The sequence below is a fragment of the Corvus kubaryi genome, unplaced genomic scaffold (assembly GCF_017639235.1).
Source record: "Corvus kubaryi isolate FWS band 111438036 unplaced genomic scaffold, C.kubaryi_AGA036_p1.0 split1-131, whole genome shotgun sequence".
Lineage (NCBI taxonomy): Eukaryota > Metazoa > Chordata > Aves > Passeriformes > Corvidae > Corvus > Corvus kubaryi.
The window spans coordinates 6,638,626-6,662,948 of record NW_024582073.1 but is presented as its reverse complement, the minus strand read 5'-3'; the positions used below and the strand labels follow the sequence as shown (position 1 = coordinate 6,662,948).

The 24,323-nt window shown below is 38.9% G+C and overlaps 1 protein-coding gene across 4 annotated transcripts in view; it reads right to left on the bottom strand.

Moving 5' to 3' along the window:
• GABRG1 (gamma-aminobutyric acid type A receptor subunit gamma1) overlaps positions 1–23,621 on the bottom strand; it is a 63,074-nt gene extending 39,453 nt beyond the window's left edge. Inside the window, exons 1-2 of one of the 4 annotated variants that reach the window (XM_042053315.1) lie at positions 22,838–23,621; positions 6,694–6,842 (exon numbers count right to left, since the gene is read on the bottom strand). In XM_042053315.1, the coding sequence (XP_041909249.1) occupies positions 6,694–6,842; positions 22,838–22,929 (241 nt within the window). In that variant the 5' untranslated portion in view covers positions 22,930–23,621. Of the gene's footprint in view, positions 1–6,693; positions 6,843–7,679; positions 9,170–21,245; positions 21,795–22,837 lie in introns of those variants that run through there. The other 3 variants (XM_042053319.1, XM_042053317.1, XM_042053316.1) reach the window with 3 other exon arrangements.
• Positions 23,622–24,323: the final 702 nt, after the last annotated feature.

Here is a 24,323-nt window from a genome sequence, read left to right as displayed (position 1 = left end):
ATCAGCTGTAAGGAATCAATATGAAGTGCCTTCTATCAATTTCTACTGAGAATGTGTAACAAATACAAAATAACTTTTCACAACAGGTTTCGTCAGTTCATGAAGCTATAGCACACCAAGGGATTACTAATGTTCCTTCACCAGCTTGATGAATACACTGGTTCAAACACCAAACTGAAAGCTCCTCAATGAAAGTCATTTAGAAGTTAAACATTTCCAAACTTACTTTTCTTTAAAAACAGGGAAAGCACTCTCACTGAGCAGACAAAAGACCAAAAATTTTTAAACATATATTCCCTTACAGAATATACTCTCTCCTTTGTGCGTTTACAGAAGGACACAAAGTCTAAGAGAGTTTCCCTGAAAGGCCCACTTCAAGTACAGGAGGCTTTGATAGTTCAGTTTTTAACTCTTAACTGGTTTATACAGAAAAAAAAATGCACAAATCAAAGAGGTGAGGATGCATTTTAATTTCATCAATTTACCAAGAATTTTCTTCTAGTTTGTACTGGAGAACCAGGATGTGGACACAAGAGGATGTTATGTCCTAGTACCCAGTGGAATGAAGTGGGATAATAATAATAGAGCTCTGCTGGTCTTTTTACGATATGGCACAATAAAATAAGCATCTCTTTCTATCTGAAGATAAAAAAGGGGGAAGGTACAAACAAAAAAGCATTTTGATTTCATACAAGATGGACCCTGGGTCATTAGATTTAATTTTTTTATACAGAAAAACTTCAGAGGTTGTCCAAGAACAAAGAGGTTGTTCAAGAACAAACCTAAAATGTTAAGAAGATTTTTCAAATTTCTTAGAACTTGAACAGATGTACAGAAAGAAAGATGGTATCACTGACATCCTTGCAAGCTACAATGACAGGAAAGATACATTTCCTAAACATCCCAAGATATGTTCTCCCTGCCAAGCTTACCTGGGAGGAAATTCTCCCTGATTCCAAATCTGGTTAATGATGTGAACCTAAGCCTGACAGAAAGAACACTAGTGAGGCTGCACAAAGGATTTTCTTTATGACCAGAGCACAGTCACTTGGTCAGCATCCCCAGCATGCTTCACAGAAAGTTTAAAAAAGATTCTGGAAACCGATTTATTTCCTTGGGGAAAAAATAAATACTTTCTGTCAGTGACACAGTTTTTAATGGGGGCTGCGTCAATTTTAAGAAATTCCAACTTGCATCACACAGTACTTCACCTGCCACAAGGGCTCTCCTGTGGTGAGCCACATAGCTCATTTTGCCTTTTCCAAGCTGCTCTGAGCAAGATTATTAGAGGTATTAAGAGCCAGAGAACAGTTCAAAATTTTGCCTCTGTTGAAATTATTTTAATTGACGTAAATGATCCAGAGAAAGAAACCCAATTCAAGAGGGCTGGAAGAAGCTATTTTGTTACCTGTATGGTACAGAGAAAAGTACTTCTGAATTAGAAGAATCAATTAATACTTCTTGAGTTCTTGAACTAGAATTGATAAGAGTTCATGAAAATGACAAATGCTGGAGGAAAATACCTTCTTGATACTAATTTGACATCCATAAAATTAGTATTGTTCATTTGCTCTTCACAAAGAGCTAATAGTGAAAGATGGTTTGAGAAGATTTTCCTACCATGAATGCTTCCTATTTCACTTTAAAATTTGGTATCAGCCCTGAAAACACTACAAGTAGGAAGAAGACTGTTAAACACATCCTGCATGAAGTGCAGAACAGCAGTGATCTAAACAAGGGGAGAAAGGGCTTGAACACTTTTAATGTTTGCACTGAAGGACAGTTATGACCCAGGCTAGAGTAAAGTAAGAAGGTGAGAGGATAACAGAGTGCATATTCAAGAGGGAGGGAAAGAGAAAGAAGAGCACAAAGGAGCAGCTGACCACAAGGGACTGTTCATCAGCTTCTAATGTAGCTGAAGCACACAGGGAACCTGTTTGGTAAGCCCAATCTAGAGAGATATTCTCACTTTCTAATTTCCTGCTTTGACACCTTCTTTCCACTACACTAAACTTCTTCTAGTTTTAAAAATTTTGAAAAATGTTTATTCCTGATAGACATATCATAGTGATAAAAATCTACCTCAACCATTGACAAATTATTTTAGTAATTGCCCCTGCCATCCAAAGGGCCTGGTTTTTAGCCTATATTTTTGCAGGTACAATTTTCAGCTTTTGGTATTTGAAGTATCTCTTCTTGGTACACTTAAGAGCTCTTCTGATCAGCTATTCTCATTCTATAAACACCTATCTCCTGACAGAAATAATTATCATTATCGTAAAATTGCAGAACACTGCACTTTTTATTGCCTAATACTGCTCCATTTTCATTACTCCCATCCCTTATTTCAATACATTAACCAAGAGCATGGTAGTACATCTAAATTCACTAACCAGTCCCCACAGTTTACCACAATTCCCTCATTTTCTAATGAAGGTCTAAGTCACATCACCTCTGTTTTTAATTATTACTTATTATGCTCTTTAACTAAGACCACTTTTGTAATTTCATCCAGGCTAATTTTCTTTGAGCATATTTTCTATAACTCCTCATTACTTGCCTAAAGAAGCATCCCCTTTTGGTGATAAAGCAGTTATTCAACAAAGAAATTAGGTGACTACCACATTCAGAAATAACAGAGACCTTCAATTTGTAATAGCTTTTAATGGAATAATACAATTCTCACAACCAGCTATCTAAGATTATTACTTACATGGCTACTTATATTGAAAATTCAACTTCAAGTGTCTGCAGCAGGCTGCCAGGTAACCTCTGAAAAATTTTTTCAAAGTGATTTTGATGAAAGCAGAGCCCTGTTCTCCACAATTTTTGCCCTTTTATTTAAAAGAAATCCATCTTCAGCAAATAATCCTACCCACCACTTTTATTATTTCCATCATTCTCTATGCAATGCACACATCCAATACCTTTATCCTTCCCTGAATACGTGTTTCTACATCTTGCTCTTGTATTTTGATTTTCTTTAATTCTTGGAAAATATTCTTAAACTCAGAATACATCTCTCGCTACCTTTACTTGATATTTTCCTGCTTGTTTTGTTGCCTTGAATAAAACTCAAAACCTTTCCAGTGTTAAAATGATAATGTAAAAGCAAGCCTTTAATCAAAAGCTTTCGAGGTGCACAATATGGCGATATGCACATGTGATACAGTATTTCTACAATTTTTATAAGGTTATTAACTAGTATATTGAACAAATATTGTCCAGTTAGAAGAGCAGTTGGCTAGGTAACTTCCCCCAGGTTCTGGCCCACTGGACCCCCCCCAACCTTTTGGCCCTACACTTTATTTTGTCTACAATGTAAGGTGCAAAACAAAGTGTCCTTGCTAGACTAAAGGCAAGACTGAACAGAATTTCAAGAATGTACTAGTAAGAGTTTGTTAAACTATGGGAGAGGTCAGGAAAAGTACTTGAAATTATAACTATGTATTAACAGTCTACAAAGTTACAAATACATTAAAAATATATAAAAATATGAAAATCTTTAAACATTAGTTTGAGCTTGTTACTTTTCTGCCTATATCATACTTTCATCAATGTTACACTAAGAGCACCTGTTCAACAGAATACCTCCCTAACATCTATTATTGTCTGAGAATTAGCACTTCTATTTGAAAGTCCAGTATTTTCCATGTATCCTTTGTATCTCTTAGAACATTCACATTAGTGCACTTGAGAGATGTAATTATTTACCCATGCCCTGCTTATAGGACAAGAACAACTATCCGAATTTCTCTAGGTATCCAATTTTTCTATGTCCATGAGGAATCATCCCTAAATTACGACCATTCTTAAAATTTCCATCAATGATGACTTGTCTTAAACCACTGCTTGAACACACCCACTAAAGTTGTAGATATGTGATGATTTTTTCCTATTTTTAATTGTATTTTCAGATAGATCAGTTTTGTTTCACCCATACACATATCACTGCTGGAAAAAAATGATCTGTACATTGATAGGATAATATTAATATATCACTGTCCCTAAGATGAGAGAGGTGGAACAATGAGCAGCCAGAATTCTTTCCTTTAAAAATGAAAGTTCAAAAATAATAGCTACGTTGATGCAGGACTGAACCTAAAACAGCGTGGTTATAAAATCATGCATCCAAAAGGTAATGTTACAGTGAGAATAATACTGCTTTATTAGTATATCAACACTCCAAGGTCGTATCTGTAATTAAAGGTATTTATACCGCAGACAGGAGACTTCGTCTGATAACTACTATTATTTCATACTGAGAGAAGAATGTTAGAACCCTTATGCTCCAAACACCACAAGCCTACTACATAAATTGAATTAAAGACTAGCAAGGTTAATAAACTTGGCAAAGGGTAGCAGCTAAGAAATTAATACAACTCATGGATATTTGAATGAGACAAACAGAAAATAACAGACTGGTTTTCCCCTATTAAGTTTCAGTATTGCCTCCAAAACTTCAATTTTCATTTGGCTCTCCTTTACTATCTCTCTCAACTGACTTCACGTTTAACAATGAAACCCTTATCTCACTCTGAGATGGTGAAATTCTGTGTCAACACCAGGAAGAAAACACAAAATTCTGCTCTGGGATTCAAACCGAAAAAGTCCAAGTTAAAAAAAAAAAAAGTTGCTATTTTAAATGAGCTTTGTAGTTCAATCATAAGAATGTTCTGTGGGATACTAATGGTTTGAAAGGTAAAGAGAATTCCAGTTCAATAACCTTGCTGTACAAGACCTGACTCTGAAGAAAGGGATCTGACACCAGATTTTTTTCTGCATATTTGAAGCAGATTAAGATGAATAAACTATAGTCTGATTTTGTTTTTCTGTCAGATATCTGCTGCAGTTCCCAAACAACTGGACAGAATCCAGTGCCTTCACCTGAAGTCAGAAATTTCAGCTTATGTTGTCCAAAATTTCTTCCTTGTGGCGAAATCATACTTAACATTTTCTCTCCTCAAAACCAAGTGAATACTCCCAAATTCATTTATTTCCTTTATTCATTACTCTGGCTGATAACTCATGAACTTTATGTTCTAGTATAGTGGATGGAGGCAGGCCCCAGAATTGGTACAGAACTTTTGAGAAGAGAGAGAGAGAGACTAGAACTATGTGAGAGAGACTAGAACTAAGTGTCTTCTTTTGCGAACTGATATTTTGAATCCAAAAAGCTGTACATTGAGTTACTCACAAAAAGACAGAGTGTTTTTCCTATCAAGACTCTCTATGTAACCAGAAAAGTAAAGGTAAGAATTACATCAAAATTCTTTCATGCCCATCTAATGCATTTAACATGACAGAATGAATTCCTCCTCTGTGTTTTCTCCATTTACTTGTAAGTTTTACGAGGAGAGAAGAGAAAAAGAATTCTCTTTTCTTTCATCCCCACCTACCAGCTACTCATTAGAAGGAATCCTAGAAGAGACCATTTATTTCCTCATAATCACTTTTCTGTCTGTTGCATGAAACGGGAAAAAAACACAACAGTAATCCTATACAATTGTCACACATTGAGAATTTAAGGAAAATCATGCTGGAGGACTTTTCATGTTGTCTAAATGTTTTTAGAAATTCAATTAAATGAACATGAAGAAAAAGACTTAAACCAAACTTTATGAGATTCACATGTGACCATATTATGACAGGGAGAGAATTATTGCCTTTCAATATCTTCAGGATAACAGTCAAAAATAAAACAGAACTACGAAGTTTGGGAAAGAAAACAATTTGTCAGAAGCTTTCAAAGGAAAATGCACAGTTTGAGATCACATCTTTCTCTTCCCCTGTGTAAATGAAACAGGCCTAGATTGTTGTATTATTTATCATATAAGTAACTTTCAGATTCACATGGCATTCCTTTGATAGGGAATACCAGGTACGTAACAAATACTTATGTCCTCCACCTCTTCCTTCACATTTCAGGAAATAAACTCAGAGAAAATATATTGTTTTCCTTATTTGACCCTGCATGCAAGTGGCAGACAGGAGCTGGCAAGGTTTCATGTATTCATGTTTTCAAAACAATATTCTTCCAAATATTTACATTCAATAGTTATATGCAAATTGATGCTTTGACTATTGAAAGACAAAATTGCCTTTCTACTAGCTGCAAAGTTTGATCTATAGCAATGCAGTTTTTCTTCCTATATTTCACCAGAAAAGATGGGTCCTAAGTTATATTTTTAGACTCCTAAATTTTTTTTCAAAATCTTAGCTAAGGAAAGAAGAGAACTGAGTTGAGTTCTATTTTCTCAAAACAGACACAATGCATTTCCCACAGTAAGAATAAAACCTCTAGGAATAATTCTTTAATGAAGTCCTACAGACTCAAGATCAATTTTTGAAATGACCATGGCTAGTTTACATCTACAATTCTTTCTGTCAGAAGATCTTTGTTAAAAAAAACATAATTGCCTTTTAGTGACTTATTATAGATTGCTCACTGTCCCCCAAAACCAATACTTTCCATAAGAAAAAAAAAGATTATAAGTAGAACATGAAGTCTAATCTTGCATAGAACATTATTTTTACTAGTTCCAGAAAACCACTGCATTTTATTGCTCTTACATTTAGCTTGCTATATTGAGTTTTTAAAATTGCAATAAGCAGAGTTTTGTCATCTTTCACAAAATGCACACCATCTCTAGTTCACTTTTGCTATTACACTGAATCCTTTTATGAGCTTACCCCCAATATCTGGCCGAAGCTTATTGTCATATCCTTGAAGCAAGGAGTCCAGTATGTGAGTTACATCGCCACCATGTATCTTTGGTGCAAGGACCCATGTCTTATTCACCATTAGATCTTCATCATCCTCATCATCTGCTTTATCAGCTCTATGTGATGTGATTAAAAAAAAACAAACCACCAAGATTAGAAAAACACAAGACACAATGAAACTGAATACATATAAGTTGGAGAAGAAAGAGATAAAAAACTGAAAACTGTTTAGAGTACTTTGTGAACACCCAAATGCACTTTTCTGGTGCCAAAAGAAAGAAGCAGGCCCTTATTTACAATATATATATATATACACCAACATTTTATTTTATGGTGGTGGAGAGTGTAAGCTAATAAATGTGTTAATAGAGGCATTTACACATCACCCATACAGAAAAACTCAAGCCATGAGTCAAACCCATAAAAGCAGCAGCAGGCATCATCTTACTGTCAGCCTTTTCCTGTTGTAAAACAGAAGTGTAACTCCAAAGCTTTTCCCTACACACATTTCTTTTTCAAATACTATTTCTAAGAGATGCTTAATCTTCACAATAGCATACCTATTGTATGCCACTTGAAAGAGTATCAACAGAATCCCCCCTCCTAGTAGGCTCTGTTCTAACTATGATATAAAAAAATAAGACTCGTACACTTACTAAACTCCATTCACATTTTAAGCCAGCAAACAAACATTACATCCATGTGCTACAACTAAACATTAGCAGAAGCAGTAAGCTGCAGATATACGTCAATTATGTATCTGTATGTATACATGGTATAGTTAACTGAAAGGAATGGTACACCATTTTAAGACCATTTGTTAACTATCTAATATTTTATCAAGAAAAAAATGCACAACAAAATTAATTACACATTCATTTATTACCTATCTTTTAATTAGATAAGCAGCAATAGATAGTGAATCACTAGATCATTAAAAAAAATTGCAATACCTTGGTTGCATCTGCAAATTCACTCAGATATCACCAAAAGGTCAAAGAATGCCTGGAAGTAGTGTTCTTTCCATTTCAATCAAATGAGTATGGACTTCAGTATTCCTCCAGTGCTAAAAACTGCAATCTGTATTACTCATTCCGTTTATTTCAAGGAAGTTCTATGGGCTTGAGGTCAAGCAAAGTGCATCAGACTGATAGCAGTAACTAAATCACACAACCTATATCCACAAATGGGCACTGGCTAGCAATTGCAGAAAATATGCAGCCCCTATAAATCAGATCCAATGCTAACACAAGTACAATATTCCAGTAAAAGAAAGGAATTAAATTACCATCCTTGTGCCAATTCGCATTGTATACCAAAACTAAAAATGTTACTGCTTTATTATTAAAAAAAGGATTTAAGGGCTTCTAGGTTACACAGACATATGCTGCCCTCAAAACTAAGGGTGGAATTTTCCGGCAAGTTTACGACAGGAAAGAAGACTACCAGTATGTTCCGTATGAAGAAAGGACAAAATAAGTCAGGAAAGGACAGAGTAAGAGAAAGCATGCCTGGCTCTTATTGCAGTCCTTTGTGGGAAAGCCTCAAACCAGTCTGTAATAGCAAGGCCTTGCATCACCTCTTGGATAACACTAGCAAGCCTCACTGAAAATCAAAACTGTCATGGCTGTGGAAACTCCTCTGTGGTTTTGGCATGCCTGCTTAATTTGGGAAGCGCAACAGAAACCTTGCCACAGCTCAATAGGTTCCCAGAGGCTGAACAAAAGCACTGTTAGGATATCAGGGCTTTCATACCTAGCTTGCTGCAAACAAGTTGAAAGAGTCTATTATAGCTGAAAGTAATATGCAGTCTAAATACAAGGCTCACTGACAGCTTCCCCATAACAGCCTGAAAAGCTCTTTCATTCTTTTAAATTGAAATGCATCATAAAATACTTAATCTTTACTGCACTACATAGACATTAGAGAAATGTCAGATATTAAATATTTAACATTTCCCATTAGCAGGATCCCACTAATGGGAGCACTAAAACTAGGAAGCTAAGTTTTGTAAATGTACACTCTTTTTCCCTTAAAGCTACCTATTGCCATCTCTTTCATGTTTTGTTGCCACACAGCGACTTTTCTCATATATCTATTTATGGTCTGCTTGCACTTTTTGGCATTTAATTACTTTATAAATTAGCTTACAGTTGCTCAGAGCACAGAGGCGATCCCAGCCTTTTCCCAGAGGCATTAAGATGATGAGGAGTTAAAAGTTAATTTATAAATAGCTCTCTAAGGAAAGAGACATAACCACCACAAAACTGACCTTCTTCTTTGTGTCTTCCATCCCATAAACAGCAGACAGTACAGTGAAATTAAGAGACCTCCTTGCAGATACAGGGCACCTGACTCTCTGGATCAGCCCAGTTATTTGCAGAGAATCTGAAGTGATTGTGACACTATTATGTTCTGCTTTAATGTTTTTTCCACAACTCTTTTAAGAAGAGCAAAGATTTAGCCAAAATGGAAAGTACAAGAGGTCATGCCATCATCACCTAAACCCAATAGGAGTTACAGCCACAACACCTCAACTCACAGTCACTTGAATATCTTGACATTTCAAAGAGTCCTTAATTTTATTTATAGATTCACAGGACAAATCACGTGGGAAAGAGATCATGAGAGGTCTCTCTAGTCCAGCCTCCTGCTCAAATCAGGGCTTGCTCTGAGGTCACAGCAGGTTACTCATGGCTTGGTCAAGTTGGGTTTTGCAGACATCCAAAAATGGAAGCTGCACAACTTCTCTGAACTCCACTTGCCTCTTTTCTGTGATTTACTATATTTAAAAAACTTGAAATTAACAAGAAAAAAATGCAAATACAAGCACATTTCAAATTTTCAATTTTCATTTTTTTTTACTTCCGGTCTTATTTAACTGGAGCACCTCTGGTCCTCCTCCAATTTTAAAACTCTGAACTACAAATAGGTATACAATGACAGCTTACAGAAAGCTACTAATGCAATTCCAGGGGGAGAGGGAAAAATTCCATCCCAACATCTGAGTGATTTTCCAGACACTAGTAAATAAATCCATTTAGGAAGATACTTTCATTAGAGACAACATTTCTTTACTTAGTGTCTGACAAGTCTTGGTTTAAAATGCACATTTCTGATGATTTACATGGAACTCTTTGATTTTATCTAGGAAATATTGTACACTGAAAAAAGTGCCAACCACTAGAAAAGAAATACAATTGACTTCTCTACTAGTACACAAGGCTTACAAGAGCTTGTGACTCACTAACCCATTTGCTAAACCAGCAGAGAAACCAACATGAATCAGATAATAATATAACCAAATGTGGAAGACCTGAATTATTGCTGTTCTACATGGTGAAAACAGCTATTCTTACTCTCGCTATTCCTATCTTGCCAGCCTTTTCAGAGGTGACTGACTGAGATTAACCCATCTCACTACCAGAATACCATCTTTTTAATTCTTCTTTAAAATGTGCCCAACATCACCGTGTGTAATAACGGGTTTCTGAAATGCAGACGGCACCCAGTTGTACAGTTCTGATTCCTAAACTACAGCCACTGATGTACAGCAACCAGACTGTGGTAAGAAGGAATTATGCTGGATGGAAGAAGGAAGTGACCAGAATATATAGGAAATCTTTTGAATGCCCTCCAGTGAAGCAGAGCACACCACCTGCCAACTTGAATTTTCAATCCAGTTGTTTTTAGAGGAGCTGCAAAAAGCTCCCTCAAAAGAGCAGCTAGTCATGTGAAGGCAACAGGACAGGCACAGTGTACATATTCACTTCTAGGAATATGAACTACCAGTATTTTTCATGCTAAACAGATTTTAATTAGTCTGTTTTAAAGATAGAAATTCCTTCAGATGTACACAGCCATCAGGATCAGTTGAGATGGTGTTACCAGGATTTAACCGAGCTTGCTAGACCACGTTCTATAAAGAAACACTCACTTTAGAAAACAAGATGGGTCAAAACTGTTTATCTTTTACCAACTTCCTGTGTATCTCCAGCATTTTCTCCAGGGTTTGGAATGGGATAGAGGGAAAGACAGAAGGCAGAAAACTTCATTCCAAACGAGAAAACAGAATGTTAAATTCAGGTATGCCATTCAATTATTTAACAACAGTTAACTTGGGCTGAGGACCTTTTTACTTCTTTGCCATTAAAATAAATCTAAGAAACCTATGAAGATTAATGTCAATTAACTCCACTTCCACTTTAATGGTAGCACTTTCCCATCTCTTTCACAACCCCAGGAAGAAAGGCAAACTTAATTAAAGAGGAATTCCTTTCCCTTCCAAGTTCATCTAAAGGTTATTTTACTATACACAGAACATAACACTTGATCCTCTCTCCATTTACTGTAAAATATATTTGTTCCAGCAAGGTTCACATTTTTCACAATGTCTGGAGAGACTATGATTTAGAACAAAAATCCATCATCAAGCATTAGAAGATTTCTGTTCCATGGCACAGTGCTACTTTATATCTATTACTGCAGGTGCTAATTCTGATTTTAATGATTTTATAAATAAGAAAGAGACCTCACTTCTTAAGACGCTTGCTGTTGTAACACTTCAGCTAGCCTCATAAACTCAACAGTAAGCTGCATGTACACAGCTAACAGCAATTAGGCAAAAAGTGCCCCCATTATGCTCTCTGTCCTTCAACTAATTGGAGACATTACCATGACTAATAAATTCCTGGGCACAAGTGACTAAGGACTAAATAAGTCTTTTCAACATCAGGCAACATGCTCATCTTCAGACATTAATATCATAGGGTTTTGTTCTCCTTTAAATATGAGAAAAATTGGTCAGGTGAGATTTGAGTGGCAATTAGCATCTGTCAAGTTATGTAATGGACTGGAAAAAAAATTAATATAGTGAAAGTGTTCTGACTGCTATTTACATCATGCATGTCAAAGTACTACACATAGAAGTACATGTATAGCATAAGTGGGAGTATTTAAACAAGGCTAAGTATCAATTTAGCTGTCCATTCCTAGGTTCCAATTCCCATCCAACACACAAAAGGATATCCAGTCTTCCAAGCTGGGTTGATTTATGGGGAACCCGTAAACCTCTGGAAAAGTAGAGACTTGGCAGGGAACCTGAGTTATCTCTGCTGATGCTTCAAGTCTGTGCAGAAGCAACTCAATCAAGCCCTTGGTATCTGTAAGGTTTAGACAATCTGCACTGTCTATTTGGAGATAGTGATCCTTCCGTACAAGGAATACTCTGATGATTATTTAATAAACAAATAAGGAGGAAAGTCAGTGTTTCAGATCATTTCTATGCTGAAAGAGCTAAAACGAATACACTTTTTTCCTTGTTGCCTTACATATGTGAATGAAAACAGTAAGACTAGTTGTGTTACTTCATTTAGCTGAGAATCTTCAGTTTCTTCAGGAGTTTTACCAATACAGGGGTAGGGCAGTGACACAGTGACGCTTACCTAAATGATGAAACATGCAGCAAGACAGTTGTTATTCACTGGCTTTGCTCCAGCGTCCTTTGTCTAAAAATAATACAATTTAACCTTTATTTTCCATTACTTAAAAAAAAAGAAAAAAAAATACCAAACCAAACTATTTCTCTCAACTTTCAGAAAAAGTGGTAATGTTCCTTGAAGTGTAAACATGACAGACTACTTTGTTAGCAGCAATACAGCTTCACAGGTTTGTCAAGAGAGTGCATTTAACCAGACTAGCCTTCATAAAAAATCAGTCAAAACAGATAAGGTTCCCAGAGAAGTTTTCCAACAGATCATCTAACCAGACACTAGCTTGCTCTAGAACACCAAGCATTATATGCTTGTGTGTGGTAAAGAAGTATATTTCACGGCCCCATCTATGAGACGTCAGAGCTCATCTGACCTAGCCAAATTCCACACATGAAAAAAGACCTAAAGCACTACCGAAAACCTAAACACGGTCACCGACACCCCAGTGTCCAGAGTCAGACATTTGTACAGAGGTTGGTGATAATTCTAGTTCAGAAGATAAAAATGTAAGTACTTAGACATGTGTCATGTGAATGACCAAGGCATAGGACCAGGTATAGACAAAAATCTCAACTCTAGCAGGACGGTAAATTTAAGAAATGCCTGAAACAGAGCAAAATTCCTTAAATAGGGATAAAAATGCAACTTCAACATGGAAGGAATGAGTAATCACTCCCATGTCAGCAATTTAAATTACATATTTGCATATTTTCTTGAATCTTCTTAAGATAAAACATGGACCTCAGACAGACTTGCAATATCCTTAGAAGCTGAGAAATTATTGGGACTCCTGCATGTATGCAAATACTACTTTCTAGTAGCAAAAATAAGCAGGACCACATAGTCATGACTGCTGAAATAGAAGTCAATTCCATTTTTCTACATAAGACTTTCCTGAAAGCTCACTATCACTGCTAGCTTTCAGTAGTGAATGGTTCAAACATCTCTCAAGATTTGTCTTTCAGATTTGATGGTTGACTTCATACTCATCAGTTCTATTACATTTCTGTGGAAGTGAACTCTCTTTCCCATTTCCTCATCACCATCTTCACTGATATGTTTTATGTGTCGCAGATAATTTCTTGAAAAATAAATGTAACTGCAGGCAAAAAAATACAGCTACTGAAAATATGTCTCCAAAAAGCATTACTTACTCCTCTTAATCCTGTGGGATATAGAGTCACTGCTGTTGTATTCCTTCTTCTTTATCTTTCCTAAACTGGTTTAGACATTCTCTTGACAAGAATCTCTTTCCCCCCCCTTTCCATTCCATGTCTGATGTTTTCATCAATTTCCCACCCCCTCTGCCTTGCCAGACTTGGGTATATTCTTTTGTGTGTCAAAATGTATTTCTCTCTCCCACTGAAGTATGTTTTACTTATTCCCTGTATCTTTTTTCCAGTACACCTACCACATACTGTTAGGTTGATTCTTCTGCATACACATATTGCCTTGTGCTCTTTGTCTTTTTCATATTTGTCTGGCTATATATAATAGAATATTTATATAAATGTGGATTTTTAACATTAAGAACAACAGATATTATTAAAGCTATCTTCCAGAAGAACAATTTTGTTCTGAGATCCACACAAATTGCTCTTCTCCAAGTCAATTTTCACATAATGCTGCATACTGTTTGAAATTACACTGGTCAAATGTTATTAATTCAAACGGATTCTACAGAGCTCACAAAAATATCATAAAGACTCAAAGCATTGCAGATACTCTTTATCCATCAGTCTTCTCACATAATACAAAGTTTATCTTCTCTCCTTGAAAGCTCATCCAAACACTGATATGGTCAGACCAGTATAACTGCTGCCTCTACTCCTATCAAGCTGCAGTCCAGAAATCAATTGACAATTTTTCTCATATGTGTCTAACCAAGTACAGGTAATTCTCTGCACCACTTCAGAGCTGCTGGATTCTCAAACATATTCAGCTTGATTAGTATAGCAGTCTTACTTTGACCATCTCTTTACCTCCATATGTCATGACAAAAATATTCTTCCCTGTTTTGTAGACCTGATGGAGACAACTACCTGTTTCTACAATCCCCTTTTTTGTACTACAATAGAGAGCAAGGACTTTGCACAAGTAACGAAACAAAACAAAAAATACAAGTTGATTTCTGCAATTTTCCAGAGAAATTATCAGTTTCCACATAAAACTTAGAAGGGATCTTGGGAAGATTACTTCTAGTCAAAGAAGGGCCGATACCAAGTTCAGACCAGGGTGCTTGCCTAATCCAGCTGGATTAAAAATTCCATGGACAGACATCCCAAAACCTCACTGGACATCTTGTTACGCTGTTTAATTATCTTCCTAGTGATTTTTTTCTTTATATCTAGTTGAGATTTCCCTGTGGAAATTCATCACCATTGTTTCTCATTCTCTTACCATCCACCACTAGGACGTGCCTACCTCTGTTTTCTTGATCACCTCCCTGTAAGTGCTGGGACTGATGCTGGATCCCCCAAAAGTCATTTTTTCTCCAGTCAGATCAGCCCTTGCCTCCTAGGGCAGGTGGTCCTCCTTGACCAGCTTGGTAGCCATCTACTGAGTTCCCTCCAGTTTAAACCCCAAACTGGATGCAGTATCTACATGCGGTTTCACAAGTGTTGAGCAGAGGGAGACAATCGCTTTCCTCAACTTCCTGAATCTGTACCTGATCCCACAGCCCAGGACGCTGCTGGCCCTCACTGCTGCCAAGGTGCCATGCTCTCCAGGTCCTTTTGGAAGAGCTGCTCCCCAGCCACTAGCTCCAGTCCTGCTGAGGGGGACTTGCCACTCAGGTGCAGGACTTCAGCACTCATCCTTGATGAATTCTATAATGATCGTGTCAACCCATTACTGCAACCTCTCCTGCTCTGTCTGAACAGCAGACATATGAATCTTGGTAAAAAACAATATTTCAAGATGGAAAAAAAACTGTCTTCAAGAAAAATTATGCTAATATCATTATTCCTGATGCTTTGAGCAGTTCTTGTTGCACCCCAGACAAAGGAGGAAATAGGATACACTTCTCACTTCTCTTTCCTTGCAGCAATTATTTCACTTCCTCATTACAAACTTGCAGAACATGTTGTATAATCTCTTTTTGTAGAATCACAGACTCATTTACTTTGGAAAAGACGTCTGAGATCATCGAGTCCAACCTTTGATCACCACCTTGTCAACCAGACCACGTCACCAAGTGTCACAGAGCTGTTTCTTGAACACCTCCAGGGATGGTGACTCCACCACCTCCCTGCGCAGCCCCTTCCAATGCTTCACAACCCTTTCTGGGAACAAATTCATCCTGATGTCTAACCTGAACCTCCCCTGCCACAGTCTGAGGCCACAAGTCCTCTTGTCCTGTCTAGCTTCCTGAGAGAACAGGTCAACCCCCACCTTTACAATCCCCTTTCAGGCAGTTGTAGAGAGTGATAAGGTCACCCCTGAGCCACCTTTTCTCTAGGCTAAACATCCCGAGCTCACTCAGTCCTCATAGGACTTAACCTCTAGACCCTTCACCAGCTTTGTTTGTCCTTCTTTGAACACACTCCAGCACCTTGTTTTTCTCGTAATGAGGGGCCCAGAACTGAACACAGGACTTGAGGTGCAATCTTATTTTCTCTTGTTGGTAAGTTGTAACTTCTTTGTGGGTTTTGGCCATACCATGTGATCAAATAATTAAAATGTAAAAAGCCATAGTCCACTGTTCATCCAGACCAAACAGCAGGAAACAAATGAAGACTTGAACAGAAGGTAAGGGGATAACCAAAGCAAATTACAGAACCTCAGTAAATATAACTGAAGAGGGATAAATGGTATTAAATAAACTGCTAAGGAAGGACACAGTGCTGATAACCTCTCCGGATACGTGAAACATGTACTAACCATGGCAGTACCAGATCTCCTGGAAGTTTCAGACCGATCATCACACAAAGACAGCCACACATAAATCCATGTGCACATCAGTACACCACTGTCTACACTTGACTGATGAAAGGTTAATTGACATCAAGTTCAAAATGAACAGATATACTGTTGATGGACTAAGTGCCTTGATCCAAGATACACTTTCCATAGTGAAACTAGACTTAAAACAAATCTATGATAAATGAATGCTGAGAACCATAACCTCAGTAAAAAGCAGTAAACTTAATTGAATGCCATCCCACACTAACTATAAAATTCACCAAATTGCAAAGTCAACTTTCTACCTCAAAATATCACCAGCATCTCAACGGATATATCAAATGAGCACTCCTTTATAAGGCATTTTCAGTCATTTAAGCCAATGGTATTTCAACATATCCATATGAACATTTGTTCTAACACAATTCATCACGTATTTCCTGCAAAATCTTCAGGTGACAAGAAATCTACTACAACCCTTCACAAAAACAAGCTTGTTTGAAATAGTTCCAAATTCTGCTACACATGTGAGTAGGTACCATCATCCTCCTACAGGAGCCAAAGAAATATGTATGGAAGCAGCAACAGAACCAGAGACTTGCAGTGAATTGCACACTGTGATTGTGGCATATAGGTAAATCTGGCCTGAAATCACAGAAAAAGCCATACAACTGCAATAACTCAGCAATGACAACATGTCCCCAAAAGAAATACAGTGACAATAGGTTCTACTGAAATTTTAGTGTAATTAGGCAATTATGGACTAATCCAAAGGTCAATTAAGTTAGCGAATGATTGCATAAAAAAGTGAATATACTGTGTAAGAACTAATGGAAATATCTAAACCATGTAATCAAAAGCTTGATGTCTCTCTCTATGAGCAAAATTATGTTTTTCCTGAGGTAATTTGTTGTGTATTATATGTAACACCTATCTTTAAAGCGGGAGAGTAACACCTCTTGTTAGATGATGACTAAACTTTATGGCAGTCAGAGTTGACCCCTGCTGGACACAACCCATAGGCCATCAGCTGCATGGCCCTCCCTGGCAGTGCAAGAACCTAAGGTAGATGTCCACAGCTCACCTGCAGTAGGTTTGACACAACCCAATACATATCCAGTGGCTGTATGGTGATGAGATTAAAAACGGTTCTCCTCCAGAGAAAACACTAAGGACACTTTATTTCTAAAAACATCTACATAATTTATTCTGTCATGCAAATTTAACACTGGACAATTAAATAAAGAAATTGTTATGACTTACATTGACAGTTAACCACCTAAATGAACACCTGATGCTATAATTTTTTACTAATATAAATTCTATCCAGTTAAACTTTATTCAGAAAGAAAAATTGGGCAATAATACTACATTACTAATAATAGTAATACTTAATCCCTCATGGTACACTGCCTTAAACAAGAAGAAAACTGTATTAAAGGAAAGGACTAACAATCTATTTGAGACATCAAATAATTTAATCCAAAGGGGATGTATCTTATTCTACCTCAGATTTTTCCTATCCAGTATGTCTGTCTGCCTTCCTGAAAACAAAGAAAAATTGCTGCATATAAATTTAGAAACACAGAATTAGCCATTCATACCTCGCCAGAGATGAATGCAGTGACACAGAAAAGGATTTGAGGACCAATGCAGAAAGAAAAAAAACCCCATGAGTTATACCTGAACAGTATTGAAGCTAATCCTGTGAGAGAGTCTCTGAGCAGTATGAAGTACTAGTGAAGCAATATTCCGTGTGTATCTCTTCTTCAGAGAAAAAAATGGAAAGGGTTTAAAAGTGGTTAAGCAAATAATTAAATATTTCCTGAAGAAACGTAAGTTTCTCAGTTTTCTTATCTGAGAGGAAAATGTAAGCGGCTATCAAGTTGTCTCTTAAACTACATATACCAGGGATATGCTTCAAAGAATAGTTCGTATGACTGTAGCATGGGTAAATCCAATTCAGTGGAAATTTCCACTCTAGAGTGTCTCCAATTGTGACACATTTGTATAGAACTTTCATTTTGGACTAGATAATTCATTCTGTAACAATTGCTTGGAATTTAACCACACTGGAGCTTCCTGTCACTCAGAGGTCAGGAGGTTTCTACAACATATTATGAAAGACTAGGCTGGAAGAGAAAGGCATCAGGATGTTTTCTGACCAAAATGCTGATTCTTTTAAGAATTTTCAGGATTCGCTTGAGATGCTCTGAGTTCTTGTCAGGTTAAAACTTGGCAGAGGCAGTCAGAACAAGGAAGAGTTTGATGACTGGTTTCCTTGCTGAAGAGCAGATGCATGTAGACCACACTTTGTTCTTGAAGATCAGCTCCAGCCATTTGTCTATACCTTGAGGCTACCGTGCACAACCAGAAGTATCAATCAAGACCTGGATTTCCCCACAGAGAGATGAACATGGGATCCAGTGGCTGAGCCAGTTGTAGCAGGTTACACTGGGAAAAAAACCAGGCTTTTTCTGCTAGCAGAAGAAAATGGGAGACCCACTGGCTGGAAGCCAGAGAAACCTCAGACTAAAAATACTGTATAATACTTCAACGCATTCCTCCTCATCAAGTCTATATGCAGGGACTTAGTTAAACTGAAGGAGCAAACCTGATAGAGAAGCCAGGGTAAATTCTCCAGTTTTGTTTAGCCTCTTACATATTCTTATATAAGTCTGGATTATCTCAACGGTTCCTACTGATTGGAATATCCCAAATTAAAGCGTATTTTAGGAACAATTTCTTTCCATCACATCCGTATCACTGAAACTGCCCTCTTCTTTGAACTAAGTTCTGTTCTGATGAACTCCTGATGACTTTCCGAGTCTCTCCAGTTACCTCTGTTATTTCAGTGTTGCTCCACAATTTACCATTTAAGTTTATATATAGAATCAAGTTTTTACACAGGCCTGTAAGGCCACTGAACTCACCACACTACTTTCAGTCTTAAAAAATGTTTGCATGTGTAAAAATGCAAAATCAGGACTTCTGTGTCATCTTCAGATTAATTCAATTGCATCTGAATTACTCTGTACAAATTATTACCATTCAGAGAAATTGTTAAGAAATAAAAGTCAGTGTCATTGTCATCCACCAGCCTTCGAAAGGTTCCTGTCAGTGTGTTACAGTCATTTATAATTAGTACTTTTCTCTGCTGCTCTTTACCAAATAAGTTATGATATTGTTATTTCACTCAAGCACATGATCAGTTTAGGATGCAGTGCAAGAAAGAGTTATGCAGGTAATTCAAAAAGTGCTGTTACTCTTCTATCATAAATGGTACTACAAAAATGGGGTTTGAGCTGCTCACTTCTGGCTTTCTGTGAATTCAACACACATGACTCTTTTAGTTTATATATATGATAGCCCAAACCAAAGCAACTCACTTTCAAACAGTGCCTATACCTAGTCCATTTAAGTGGTCCTACCTACTAGCTGTTCTATTTGACTCAGATTAATACAATTCCTCTAGAACTTCAAAGAAAAAAACATCTATTCCCCCAATCCCCTTGTAATCTACTCTGTAGACAGACTTATGTATTCAGAAAAAGAAGTTGAACAAGGTCGACAAGAGCCCACCTGTAACCTTTTCTGTCCAGCTCAAAAAGGCTTGAATTTGTAGTGAAGGTGCTTTTTTAGCATCAGGCATATTTAACAAACAGAAAGTTGAAAGTAAATGAAAATTTGGTTCAATTTGCTGAGAGCCTTTTTTTTTAACAGATTGGCATAGTTTGAAGGTTTCCTTGAAACCACTCTAAGAAAATTATGTGCAAAGAATATAAGTATTTCTCAATACTTGTATCTCTTTAAACTTTATACTAACAAAAGAAAATACTAAAAAACTTTTAAGAAAATAAACTGTATTTTAAACCACTGGGACTGCTGAATAACAAGTTCTTCGCTGTCACATCATGAACAAAGCACGTAAGAGTGAGGATAATAATGAATAAACATCACAGATGTTCAAATGTAACAGTAAATCACTATTATCAAGCACTAAGAAACCAACGTTGTTATGACAGGCTTAACTCTGATCCAGGAATTTATACGAGAAGAAAACATAGGCCATATTATGTATTTTCCTAACAGATACTTTGAAATGGAAAAGAAAATATTAGTTGACATTTGCACCTGCTGACAGCTGCATTTCAACAGAGCATTTATAACTGCATTTAAAACATCAGATTACAAAACTACAGGGAAGATATGGCCAAAATTAAGTTAAGCTTACAGTACAGTTTCAGGCATGCTGACCAGCACATACCATTTAAAGAAGTATAAATTAGAAGAAATGTTACAGTTATGGTACACCTGTATGGCTGGAACTAAGGAAATAACATTAATTATATTGTCAGTTCTTATGCTCTGCCTATCAATTATCTGTTTATTTGGATTCAACATAAATAATGGGCTTGCTGAACATTTAGGTCTGCAGTGACAGCTCGGTAAGTACTCTTTTCCTGCACACACTTTGTAGAAAGGCTCACAGCCCAATTTCTCCTACAGAAGAGATATCTGCTATTGACAAAAGTAGTCCTTCAAAATACTGACCCATGAAATTATATCAAGTGCATTGGCCATTCTGATCTGTTAGTGCTGAAGGTGAAGAACTGGAGGTAAAACACTGTTTTACGGGACAGAGTTCCCACATTTTGTTGTATGAAGTTTGGTGTAATGTCATGCAACAGCTTTTGGGGCAGTACCTTAAAAGAATAAACTCTTGGTTGGGCTAAACTTCGAGTGCCCTTGCTTAGGCTTTAGCTCCATTTGTTACAGCTGAAGCAACTTTACTCATACTCAGCACGAAGTACTTTGTGTATAAATGCACACTAAAAGTGATGCAACTTGCATCCTTTTAAAAGTATCTGTTGAAAAGGCAGATTGGCTCCAGCAAGTTTTAGAAAAATAGGCAGAATTGGTGCAGCCTGGTCTATTCTTGAGAAAAGCGTTACTCCTTTGTTTCAGTTCGAACTTCAAGGAAAATCTTGGGCTGAAACTATAGAGAGGCATCCAAAGAAGCAGAAAAATAGTATTTCCATCCTACTTTGTGGCAGACTGTTGAAGAGCACCAGAGGTCCTGAGCTCTCTGCAAACACCCATGAATTGCAATGCAGTACATACCAGAGAATCATGTTCTGCGAAACAGGTCCATTTGAGGTCACTTAAAAAAAAAAAAAAAAAAAAGGAGGAGGGAAAAATCTTTCAGACACCATTTTTCCATGTAATCTCTGAAAAAGAGGCAAGGCTGAAAATAGTTGATTCAGATACATGGATATTTATACCAAATATTCACTTTTATCTGAGATGTCCTGGAACACAGAACAAAACAAGGCATATAAGTTACCTCTTTTTCTCACTGAAGACTTCTTATCGACTTATTTACAAATGGTAATGTTAATGATATGCATACATAATAAGCTACACCTAGTCTTATAATCCCAACCACAGTTTGACAAGCAAAGCAAAATAAATTATTTTTTTAGCTAGTCCTCCTTCTTTGTAACTAAGTCTTTGAACTGGTACATTAGCATGCATATTCTTTTCTCTCAAACCACTTGATAATTTCTTTCGCACCTGAGGTACACTATGATCATTAAGAAACATTCTGAAGATGCACAGCTGCACTGGTATCATTTTCGTCAATGCCTTTGAAAAATACTTCCATAATTTATCAGGGTTTTAAAAGACACAGGTTAAGAAAAGTATAATCAGTGGTGTTTCTGACTAGGATAACACAGCAGCCTTCTGAAGACGAGAAATGTGATGAGATCAACATACCTCACACAGACTGATAAATCATCATTCAGCGTGAAGAAGGGGTCTAGAGTATGACAGACTTTAAAAAAATGTTTAATAGATTTTTCCCCTTTTTTTTTTTTTTGCCAGTCTTTACACTACATATTTTTATATCCCCTAGAATGATAATTTGGTCTTTCACTAAAAAGACAGACACACTGAGCAACAAATACCCTTTCAGTGCTGCTTTGTGATTTTTATGAGTGTAACCTGTGGAATGGTTCACATTAGCTCTGCATTATTAATGGAGTTGGATTACCACATTGCTTTTCGTTGTTATGGGTACTAATAACGTAAGTACACCGCTGTACCACACTGTTGTCTCTTCAGAGCCCTTCAGATCAGTTTTCTAACTCTCCTTTAAAATGCACGTTTCCAGCTTCTGGGACTTGAGCAGCTGCCCTGCTCCATCCCACGCGTGAGCCCGACCCCCCTCCCGAGCGCTGCAGCGGCAGGAGCCGGTGCCGTGCGGGAGGCCCCGCGCAGCGCACAGGTCCCGCCGCCGCGATGGGTGCCCCGCACCGCCAGCCGCGGTCCTGCCCCCTCTCCCCGCAGCCGCCGGCGGGGATGGGCGGGACCGCGCCGGGGAGCTCGATGCGCCGGGCCGCCCCCAGCATGGGAGGACTCGCTTTTCCCAGTACCGAGCCGAGCCTGGACTCACCAAGCCGCCCAGCGAACAAGTGGGATGCGGCTGAAGTTTTACTTTGCCGGTGCCGGCTCCCGCCGCAGCCGCCCGCGGGAGCCACAGCGGCAGCACCGACACGTTTTGTGGTTGAAGTTTGGCGGCGCGACACGCCGCCTCCCCTGCCCCTGCCCCCGCCCCCAGCCCGCCCGGAGCCCCCCATCTCAGCCTGGGGCGCGATTCGCGGGTAGCCGGATCCCGGCGGGAGCAGGTGCGGGGTCCCCGCCGTACTCACCCGCTCCCCAGCCGCACGGTCAGCAGCAGCAGCAGCAGCCGGGCCCCGCGGCGGCGGATCCAGCGGGGCGCGGGGCCCCCCCATGCATCCATGAGCGTGAAGGCGCTCTCCCTTGCCCGAGTTTTCTCCGGAGAGGCTGGCGGATAGCGACCCTACCAATCCCACCACCCCCCGGCACACGGCAGGCAGAGGGAGCGGAGGGGAAGGGGAAAAAAAAATAAAACACCCAAACAGGTAGAAACCCACTCTGCAAGGACCGAACAACTCGTCCAATAGGCTCATCAGGTTGCTTCATAAATTATCCTAAAAACTGCTGGGCGAATCAATCCCTAGCAGAGGTGGAGCCTCCTTTACTAGAAGGGAAACATGCTTGGGAGAAAGGGTGGCATTGATTTGGTATTTTTCTCCAAAGAGGGAAATGAAATAGACCATGTATATGTATATATATACATATACATACAAATATAAATAGGCAGAATATATAAAACGTTAAATGTATGTTTAAAGCTACACATAGGTATTTAAATATTTCTATTTTTGAAGCTACTCAGAGGGCGGCTCTCCGAGAGGCAGCCGGTCCGCCCTGCCAAGCGCAGACCCGCAGCCAGGAGCAGAAGCGCCGGGGGATGTGCACGGACACCCACGGGGACTGCGCGTCTCTAGGTCCGGCACGATCGAGATTTTGGGGAGGGCGGCCGCAGGGAAGGGTGCATCCGCCAGCCCCTCATTCGTCCCCAGGAGAGGGAGCACACCCCCCAGCCGCAGTCCCTGAAGCCGTGCTGGAGGCAGGCGGCATGCTGGACCGCAAGGGCAGCCGCGGGAATTCCGCGCCCCCGAGACGCGAGCGGCGCAGGCTGGGCGGCTGCAGGCGGCTCTGCGCGGCCGCGGAGCGCCCCGGGGGGGACGGGCGGGAAGCGGACGATGCGCGGTGCTGCGCTGTGAAATGCGCCAGGGCATGCAAAACGCAAGGCTATGGGGGTTTTTTCTTCTTTTTTTTTTTTTCCTTCTTGTCTCCTCTCGGCTGCTTCCTCCTCCTGTCTCTCTCAGGACACGTAGGCGGGAAAGTAGCCAGACATCCCCCCCCCAGCAACCTTGCACACACACCCCGAACCTGAGGCAGGAGAAGCACCGCGGCGGAGGAGGACACCAGCGGTTCCGTGCTCGCAGCTTTTGACTGGCCGTGGGGACGGGCGGGCACGTCCCGGCGGGACCAGCGCTTAGATAAACGCGTATTTCTTCTCTCGGCTTCAGGCTGTCACCAACCCAAATCCCTGGCCCCGGAGATGCCCTCGCTCGCAGCTCTCCATAGGGCACTTATGGAGTAACTTGTGCACCGAGTTCTCGGTGTAAGGAGCAAACCGTTTTACAGTTATCATCATCATCATCTTCCTTTGAATCAAGTTGTCACTGCACAGAAATGTAAATAATCCCCCATCCAGTGGTTATTCCGATGAAAGGCAGTGCTTTGTCTTCTTTACACGTCATC